The following is a 10,090-nucleotide window of genomic DNA, read 5'->3' as shown; positions in this document are numbered from 1 at the left end:
GGCCGCCGCTCGGACCGCACGGGAAGCGGTGCCCGGAGCCCCCTGACTCCGTTTCACATGCTCACCTCCGCGGAGAGGAAGCGCGAGCGCGGGTAGGAAAGCCCCTCGGGGAAAGACGAAGCCTTTGTGGCCGCCGGACTGCCACGCACGCCCCGAGTGGACGGTCCCACCGGTTCCACTGCCTTCAGCTCTGGGGACCTTGCTTTGCCCGCCCAAAGTAGATGCCAGCGACCCCGGAGCGCTCACTGAAAAGCCTGGGCAGTTCCAGCCACACACCTGGGGCGGGGCTTCCCTGCTTCCGCCGGCGACTACATGCGAGGGTTCCACTTGCCCCCAGAACCGTTATATTAAAACAAGCAATGGCTCCCCCAGCCAGCCTCTCTTCTTCGGATGTAAATGTTTTTCATTCTAAGCATACATAATTTGAAGACTTGGTGCCAGCGAAGATGCAAAATGGCGCTGGAATTCTAATCCTCTCGGACAAGAATGGAGATTCTTTAAAAGACCATTTTTCCTTTAAATGTTCTTCAGCGTGGTGGTCCTGGGGAGTCTGACTCCCGTGTAGCCCTACGTGCATGAGATGGAAATCTCGGCTGAACATCAGGGAGCCACCTCCGCCCTAGACAGCAACGCGACGACACCCTATCCTCGTCCCCAGGTCACACTCCAGCTCACTAAGCCAGAGTATCTGGTAGCATGGGATGCCTTCAAATCTGACGTTCTGCAAGTGACCACCCAAGCTGGCTTTGGACGACCTTAGTTAAAATGCCACTGCTCAGTAGCCAGAGGGTTATCCAGTTATCTCTTGGACACCCCCTGCAGGTCAAACTGAACTGCTCCATGGGCTTTTCATTGGCTGTGACCTCACGGAAAACCACAGGCATGTCTTCCACGTACTTCTGGGTGGGTTATGAGCTGCCAGCAAGTGAGTGGCCCAGGCCTTACTCCTCCTATAGGGCTTCAGACACACCCACAGGTGTTCACATGCCCCACCCCTCTGAATGTTCCTCCAGGCACAAGCCCCACCAGCTGATCAAAAGGAGCTACCCCTTTGCTTAGTTAAGCTCCAAGTCAAACCCAGTATCTTTCAGGTGCTGTAACCCAAAGCCTGTCTCTCCTACACACAGCTGGGCCCCAGCCACAAAGCTGGCTGTGCCCACATTCTGTCTCTCGTCCTCCTGTTGAGCAAAGGTTTTGTGGTTTCTTTCCCAAATAGGCCCAGGTTGTTAATCCTGTGATTGATCAATTGCTTTTAAAAGACCTGTACCACTTAGCTACCTGCAGCTGTGTCTCAAACCGGACAGTTCCAGCTCGTGCTCCACCTCTCCCCAAGGGGCATGTTTCCATGAGCCCCTTTCAGCCTGGCCACATTCTGGTGTCTTCTGTCTGGCCAGCCCTTTCCGACCTGCTGCAGTCGTCCATTCGTCATAGCAACCCAACAGGGCAGGGTAGAACTGCCCCACAAGGTTTCCAAGGCTGTGCCCCTTTCCCGAGGAGCACCTAGTGGTTTCAAACTGCTGACCTTGCAGTTAGCAGTCCAACGGGTAACCGCTACGCCACCAGGGTTGTAGCACCTTCCCTCAAGCTAAAAACCACACTCACTGCCATTGGGGCCCTTCTGACTCAGCGACCCCAGCACCTTCAAAAGGAGCTCGAGACTTAACTACCTCACTTGGCAAAGGGCAGATCTTTGCAGCAGAGCATGAATGGGGTGGTGGGTCCTGAGGGTACCCTAACCACCCCACCCCCCAGCTCCAATCGCTGTCCCCACTGGAAAACAAGGAAGAGCATCATCTGCCAGGAATGACAGACTCAAGGACCCAAAGGCCTGTCCAGCTGCAGAGCTTTTTGTCTCTGGCATCCCCAGATGTCACACTACTTATCAGCCTGTGAGCCTGAAGCCTCTCTAGCTGCCTGAAGTACCAGCCTGGTTGTTACCTGCCCTGCTGGGCTGGGCTGCCCAAGCTCTGCTGAGCCCCCCCCCCTCTGTATGCCCCACTTCCCAAACCACTGGAGAGGCGCCATGGCCAAGGCTGTGTCCAGTTCCAGTTTCCAGAAAGGGTTCCCAGTGAAGTAGGGCTGAGGTCTGGCTCCTGAGAAAGCCGTGCTTTGTTCTGTCAAAGATCAGAGAGCAGCATCTAGAGGCCCTTCTGGGCAGCACAGATTACGTAACTCTACCTCCTCCTCTCCACACCAGGAAGGGTGCTGCCAAGGCCAGCCTGTGGACCACCTGCCCCTCAGTCGAGCCCCGGGAAGGGATGCAGTGGCCCGACTGCTAGAGCACCTGGAGTCGCACTGTCCAGTAGAAATGAAGTGTGACCTTATTTTCTAATAACACATTTGAAAATTAGAAGCAGGTTTTAGTCATGTGTTTATACTCAAGATATTCCAACAAGTTTATCAAGCTTTTTTGTTTAATACCAAGACTCCAAAATCTGGCTTAAAATTATACCTAGCTCTTGGCTGCATTGTCAACTGCGCAGGTCTAGAGGTGGCTGTCTAAGACCCACAAAGGGAAGAGTGGGGAGGGCTGCTGCTCTGAGCCCGCAGACTGCCCTCGGTGTAGGAAGCCCTCTGCTCCAGCTCTGGGTCTCTCTGGAATATTTTTTTAAATCTAAAAGCAGCAAAATGCACTCTGCAAATCAATGACAGAGACAGAGTGCAGTCACCCTGAGCCCTGTGGGAAAACCACTGGAGCAGAATGAGACGAGTGGCGGTGTCCAGGGCCCAGCACCTCTAGTACCTCCTGACATTCCCACGACGGACCTGCCACGGCAGCACCACCTCACCGTGCAGATGAGGAACAAGCCGTGTGTGTGTGTGTGTGTGTGTGTGTGTGTGTGTGTGTGTGTGTGGGGGGGGGGGGGGGGGAGTTCGACACCATTTCACTTGGACCCAAGACTTCAGCCCAACCCTGCTGCTGCCCAAAGGCTTTGTCGTTTCGCTGAGGGGCTCAGTAAGCATCTCAGGCCTAGGCAACTGCTGGGCAACAACGAAGCCCTCCAACACTCAAAAAAGGACAGCTTTTGAAAAAAAAATTATTTTTATTGGAACTCATCTGAACATCAGATATACCTGGTGTTGGTTAGCAAGAACCGTTTGTACATTTGATATTGATGGTGCCAAACCCAAACAGTGACTGGACATGACGGGGAGAGATGTGGAAAACAAAAACCTGATTTTGGAAACTAAAGGCCAGTCAGATTCGGTGAGGATGCAAAACCTGGTACAACAAAATCCTTTTACAAAATATAAATTTCTTAAGAAACCCTGGAAGGATTATCTGAGATAGGGCAGAGAAAAGGCGGCCAGAAGGAACGAGGCAGAGGGGAGAGAGAAGACAGAGATGAGAGGCAGAAGAGAATAAGGTCGGGCACAACTAAGGTGCAGAAGCTTACCTGCCGCAATGGCATTAGAGCGGGCTCTGCCCCCTGGTCAGAAGGAAAAGCATGCTGCTGACAGTGCCCTACCTCCCATCCCCGTGTTTGTCAGGAGGCTCCCGGAGGGACATGAGGTTGCTTGCAAACCCAACAAGAAAAATTAAAAAAAACAAAGCAGACACACCCCACAGTCTCATTTCCGATGTTCACTGTTTTAAAAGGACTCAATCCATCTGACAGCGAGAGGAGGACCGGCCCAGGGAGGGAGGCTGTGGTTTCCGACAGCCCGACTCCTCGGGAGGGGACAGAGAAGAGAAGAGACATGGGTGGTCTCCTGGTTGAGAGGGGAAAGAGAGAGGAGAGAGAAAAGAGCAGAGAAGAAGGGCAATTAAAACACTGACGTCTAATCTAGTTTACTGCGTTAAAAAAAGCCACATGCACAGCAGGCCCCCTGGGGACTGAGGGCCCACACTGCTCCCTGTGTGGCCGTGGCGACACTAGCTCCTGGCCTCGTCCCTCTTCCTTCACAGGTCTGAGCGGAGCCGTGCAGATGCTGCTGCTGCAGCTGCAGTGGCGGCGATAGCAGCGGCGAGGCTTCCGGCCAGTCTGCTGGAACCAATGTCGGGGTGGTGCAAGGGGCAGGCCAGAGGGCAGAGAGAACACCGAAACGCCTCGTTTCAGATAACAAAGAACATAGCAGTCTATACACAGTTGTTTGTTTTGGTTCAGTACAAACAGAATAAAAAGTCGTTGCTTTTGATGGTCTGCAAACACCCAATTCTGAAGAGGAGAGGTGACACCGGCGGGCGGGTAAATCAGTGCCCCGTGGCAGGCGGGGGGGCCTGGCTTCGAGGCCCTCTCCCAGGAGGCAGAGAGCACAGCTTTAGGTAGTGTAAGCCTTTTTCCTTTTATTTAGAATAACCTTTTTTTTCCTTTTCCTTTTTTTTTTTTTTTTTAAAGCAATTTCCCCACTCCCAAGTTGGGCCAGTAGAGATTACATGAAAACCGGCCCTCCTATTGACTGGAATACAGATGCACCAAAATGAGGAGTTAAAAACTTTCCGAGCGAAAAGTAGAACAAAAAGAAAAAAAATCTCCTAGCATTTTCCCCAAAGGTTTCACTCTCCCGCCACACACACTCTCCAAAGGACCGCTACAGATCCAACTCTGCAAGAGAAGACAGGGCAGCGTCAATCGGGGACGCGGCCGGGACCGGGGCGGCGGTCAGTCGACAGCAGAAGGCAGCGTGGCCCCTGGCCCTGCATCCCAGAGCCAGCACTCACCTATGTCAGTTTCTTGGCTTTGTTGTAGAGGGAATCCACTACTTTACTCATGTTCTGAATGGTTTCCAGAGCAGCTTCATAAGTTTTGTCTACTGGGGGTTCATCGAAAATAATCAGGACACCCTCCCCCTGGTCCAAGATCCCTGCAGGAGACACAAGACAACCCAGGTCAAAGGGCTTGGCCAAGAAGGCACTGGGACACAGATGCAGCCTGGCTTCCTTCCGGAAAAGAAGGGGAACAGGGCTGCTCCCGCCGTTCTATTTGTGCATGCCTACAAAACACTCATCACAGAGCTAAGGGGCAGGGACCTCGGGGGGAGCAGGAACCAACAGAGCACAGCCTTCACACATGAGCAAAAGCAAGGTGCCCCTCCAACCACCCGTCACCACCAGCAGCCCCCTTGTCTATAGGAGTTGCTACTCACCATGAAATTTCTTGTCCAGAATCATCTGCGATAACTTCCTCTCTACGTCGGCCTAAAATCAAAGCATGTGATTAAAGGGACCTGTGTCCCCACTAGGCAAGAATCAGAAGGACACGAAAACTGCTTAATAGCTCTTAAGGTGAAGAGGCTAAAAGCACAAAAGCAGCCACAAGAAACCTCCAGCTCTGAGCCCGGGGGGCCTGGTTCCCCCAACCTCCCCTCTGGAAAGAAACTCGGGGTCTTTCCAACAAGGCCAATAAGTGGGAACACCACCCCCCTTTCCCTGCCTGCCCAACCCCACAACAGCCTCGCGGGGCTCCTTACCTTGGAAAGCTTGATGAGGCTCGATATGTGTTCGATCTACAAGGAAAGACAGACACTAACACAGCTTTCACTCCAAGAAGAGAACGGAGGGGAGTGTGTTATGTCGCCCACCCTGCTGGGGGTCTACAGGACCAGATTCTTTGAGCTGAGGACTGAGTCAGGACTCTCAGACTCTGTCCAACTGACCTTCATCACTAACTGATGAGAAACACACTCCTTCCAGACAGTCCCCATGCAAAACACTACCCACATGAGAGCAGTGACAGGAAAAGCAAGGGGACCCCCACACTCAGGACACATGCAGGGGACAACTACACTGGCCTCCACCCACAGCATCCTATTCTCCCCAACTCTTTGTCCCTGGCGAGAGAAGCCCAGGCAGTTGGTAGCTTCAGGCCCACCAGGCACACGCTTGGACCCAAGTTCCTAGTTTGGACAGGTGTGACTAGGGAGGGGGCTGCAGTAAGGACAGAGAGCCAAGGCCCCAGCTCCCCCAGAGAAGGGTTTGGGGATTCCAGGAGGGGTCTCACCTGTACCCGGGAGAAAGGTTCAATGACTCGGATCAGATTCTGTTCCAGTAAGTTGTCATACAACTTGGCCAAGTGTGTGTTGATGATTGGGTCATCCCGGAGCTCAGCCCGGTAGTCAGTCAGGGCCTGCCAAAACAGCCAGCCCGAGAGATGATTGGCACAGCGGCACTGGAAAGTCACCCTACTTCTGGCTTCCCAAGCCGGCTGCTGGTCTTTAAAATCACAAGGCTGATTAGAAATCCTGGGGCGTTAGAGGGAAGGAAACTCAGGGCAGTAGGCTGAAGAAACAGAGCACCAAGAGCGAGGCGCCCAGAGTCACTGTAGCAGCGTCCCCTCTGTGGATGACTCCAACAGTGTACGCCAAGGGCAGTTCAGCATTTCTCAACATGTATTTCACACGACAAACAGGTCTCTGGGGCCTAAGAATGGGAAATACTGAACACCACAGCTAACTCTTGGAGCTTCCTAAGCAATAGCGCAGAGTACAGAAAACACTTCTCGCTTTGTTTAGTGAGCCCACAGGTCTGACCACAGAACCTTAACACTCCAGACATACTTTGAGATGTCTGGAGTATTTACTCACATAAGTGATTTGTTTACCTTCGTCAATGATCTCAACATCCCAACCTCATGTCAGCTGTGCCTTTGTTAAGGGGAGCACATAAATCAAGCCAAGTAAGGGACAGTCAGCAAGAAACCCTCATGGAGATGATGACTCTTGGAGACAGTGTAGCCACACTAAATTTGTTCTTCCTGGCTCTAGGTTTTGTGTTAAAAATTGGTCTTTATATACTTGGACAGTAAGATCAGAGGTTGGAAAAACAAATATACAAGCCTCAACTTTTTGCTTATACAAAATGCCTCCCTTTTCAAAGCTCTGAAAATACTAAGAGGAACACCAGAGGAAGCCTACAACATCCCCGAGGGAGTCGTTTCTCCCCACCCGGCGGACTCCTCTGCTCTCCAATCAGGAGCAGCAGCCCCGAATTCCTGCACCTGAAAGGGCGTGCCTGGTGTGCCCTGTGGCCTAAAGTCAAAGACAGCTATTTATTAGCCATGTGGCTTTGGGGATCCCCAGTCCCAGCTCCCTCAACCATGAAGTGCAGTTAATAAGTTTGTTTTGAAAAATTAAGATAAAAAGGATGACAAAAGTAACTTTTGTTTGACAGAAGTAACTTTTAAAACTGATAAGTACTATATAAAATCAAGTGTGACAATACATGTAAGCATCCTTGTCCGTACGTGCTTAACTAATTCCCGGTTCTGATCTATACTTAGGTAGGAGGTAACCACTGGAGGAGAGGAGGTTAAAGATGGAAGGCCTCGCTCTGTCCTACCTTTGCCACTTCCTATTAAAACTATTATTATTTCCAGATAACAGGGTTTTCCCCCCAAGTGCTTCGGTACCTAGCCAAGGCAGAAATGCTCCAATGCCATGCCTGCCCACACCCTGCAGCCCGACCATGCTCACCTTCTCAAAGTCTGCCAGTGATCGGTTCTTGCTAGCCTGAGCCACACATTTTAATGCTTCTGTCTGAAAGCACAGAGAAAGCATACACGTGATCTAGTCCACATATTCACGTTCTACCGAATAAGCACGAGCAGTCAGCTATGTCCACACTTCTGGCTGCAAGGAAGAGCCTTGCCTACCCCTACCCTCCTAACCCCCACCCCCATCGCTATTCTTCAGAGACCTGGGAAGAAAAGCTAGATCACCACTTTGTGCCAAACCATTTCCCTTTGAAATTGGAGTTAGCAATGACAGACAAGACAAGGGCTTCTCTCTCCCCTAGCCCCACCCCAAAATATAGCTCATGACACAGCAATCACAAGCTGAAAGGGAAACTGTTCAAACAACGTGATTTCTTTCCTCTCCCACCACTAGCACTCTGAAGTCCTTTTCAGACTCTTACCACGATTCAGTATGATAAGTTTGCCTACTGGGGTTGTGGCTTCCAGTCTGTATTATTGGACCGAACATTAAAACCCAAAAGACAAGTTGGTGGACTTAGGTAGCTTGTGGGTTAAAAACTGCTAAAGTGATTTTTTACAAATTTCTACAAAGTAATGAAGGTACCAACAGTGGCTGATGGCAGCTTCTAACCTGGTACTAACAGGCACCGGCCCAAACTACCAGGTCTCCACTCTGCAAGAACTCTCCCCCACTCATCTGTCCAGGCTCTTAGGCTGACTCCAACTAGGAAACTGCCATCAAGGTACAAAGGACTAGAGGAGTAACTCATATATCAACCGCTGTACTTACATCGGGCTGGGGTGCCTTGTACAGCACATTAGACTAGTGTACTCTGTGTGTCCTGGATTTGTCCTATCCACGGAACAAATGCCGTAATTAAAAAGACCTGGAGCTTACAGATAACCACGTTCAAAGTCTGTGCCCATCATTGACTAGTCACTTGCCATTGTCCTACATACACGTAGACAAGTGACTTCTGGAGGCTGTAAATCTTTCTACTGTGGAACTGCTGGTGGGTTTAAACTACTGACCTTGTGATGAGCAGCCCGATGAATAACCCACAACACTACCAAGGTTCTTTAACATCTAACGCACTGCAAATGCTGTAGCTCAGTTCTTTACATCCTCAAACCGCCTGAAAGATTTTAGCTAAGTCCTTCAAGTAGCAAACACTGGTTTTCCAGGCCAATCATTTAATACCGTGGAGAACATACTGCCTAGGACTAAGGGGAAGAAGAGGCTCAAACAAAGGAGAAGGGACCCTGGTAGTGCAATGGTTAAGCATTCGGCTGCTAATCGAAAGGTTTGGTGTTCAAACCCACCAGAGGATCCACAGGAAAACAGACCTGGAAATCTGCTTCCGAAAGAGAGGACTGGAAGGAAAGCATTACAGCAGTTCTCTCACAGCCTCCAGGTCCTGACACCAACGTGACCGCACAGAGCACGCCAGCCCAGAGCCAGTTTCTTATGCCTAATCTGGTTCTCCTGCAATCAGTCTCATTGAAAAGAAAAAAATAACTCCTCTGTAGTAAGAAGGGCCCCTGGTAACACAGTGAGCTAAACCTGGGCGCTACTAACCATTAGGCTGGCGGTTTGAACCCACCAATCTCTCCGAGGGAGAAAGATGTGGCTGTGTGCTTCCGCAAAGATAAAGAAGGAGAGAGAGCAGAGTGGTGACCTGGCAGGCACTGGTCTCCCAGAACACGGACTCTGACAGCATGCTAGAGGGGCTCCTACCTGCCTCCCAGCATATCGGAGTGCAAGCTTCCCGCTCACCAAGGCCTGGACATCTTCTGGCCTGGGAAAAGAGAAAAATGCACTTGGCCAACGGCTCCAGGAGACTTCCAAGTATAGGTCTGAAACGAATTCCCTTTTACCAAAATACCCACAGAGATCATTAGTCCCAACACCCAGACCCACACGCCCGCCCCTCACACAGAGCTATGGTTTCTTCATTCATCACTGGACGGTAGACAGGTCCAACCTTCAGCAGACAGCTACACTGAACCAGGCAAGACTAACAGACCCCTACAAGTTGAATAAGTATAAATCAAATCCCAGCACAATGGCTTTTATTAAACAAAATCTCTTGTCATCCCAAGAGTCCCAAAACACAGCTCATTCATTCCAGAAGAAAGTAAATAATTACTAGGCCTCCTTACAAAAGGATTAGACTCATATCCTTTCTCTTGTCTACTTTTCAAATCACTCCTTAAGGCTCCCCCACCGCCTCCATACTAGGTGGCCCAGTGGACGAGCACTGGGAGACTCCCCTGCCCTGTGCTCAGCAGGTGATATAGAATATTTTCAGGATGAGAGGACTCTCCAAGAAGGGTCAGAAAGGGGATTTCTAAACTCTGCCCCCACCGCTCCCCCACTCTGGAGACTAACTTGGACATACCCCAACTCTACCCAAACCTGCCCCAAAGCTGCTGCTGTAGTAACTGGCCAAGCCCTCTCTGTCTCAGCAGAGTTGACAGCCTGGACCATGTGAGACTCCAAAGGTAATGTGCACCTACGTGTTGAGCATGATTTTGCACAGTAACATGTACTTCAGAGACGTGATGGCCTTTGGGCTATCGATTGAGTCATAACCCTCAAATGCCTCATAGAAATATGAGTATGCTGTTTTCCAGTCCTTCTCCTCTGCTGCGTGGATAATACCTGCACATTA

General features: G+C 50.8%; 1 protein-coding gene across 2 annotated transcripts in view; it reads right to left on the bottom strand.

Annotated features, from left to right (window-relative positions):
* Positions 1–3,024: 3,024 nt before the first annotated feature.
* PSMD11 (proteasome 26S subunit, non-ATPase 11) overlaps positions 3,025–10,090 on the bottom strand; it is a 35,105-nt gene continuing 28,039 nt past the window's right edge. Inside the window, exons 7-14 of one of the 2 annotated variants that reach the window (XM_004706955.4) lie at positions 9,936–10,080; positions 9,154–9,214; positions 7,414–7,476; positions 5,943–6,068; positions 5,413–5,448; positions 5,089–5,140; positions 4,664–4,806; positions 3,025–4,547 (exon numbers count right to left, since the gene is read on the bottom strand). In XM_004706955.4, coding sequence (XP_004707012.1) covers positions 4,664–4,806; positions 5,089–5,140; positions 5,413–5,448; positions 5,943–6,068; positions 7,414–7,476; positions 9,154–9,214; positions 9,936–10,080 — 626 coding nt within the window. In that variant the 3' untranslated portion in view covers positions 3,025–4,547. The remainder of the gene's footprint in view (positions 4,548–4,663; positions 4,807–5,088; positions 5,141–5,412; positions 5,449–5,942; positions 6,069–7,413; positions 7,477–9,153; positions 9,215–9,935; positions 10,081–10,090) is intronic. The other variant, XM_045299746.1, reaches the window with a different exon arrangement.

Source organism: Echinops telfairi, unplaced genomic scaffold, assembly GCF_000313985.2.
Source record: "Echinops telfairi isolate 266 unplaced genomic scaffold, ASM31398v2 ScPeMD7_7458;HRSCAF=8496, whole genome shotgun sequence".
Lineage (NCBI taxonomy): Eukaryota > Metazoa > Chordata > Mammalia > Afrosoricida > Tenrecidae > Echinops > Echinops telfairi.
Note: the sequence above shows the minus strand (reverse complement) of the source record. Positions and strands in the feature narration are given on the sequence as shown.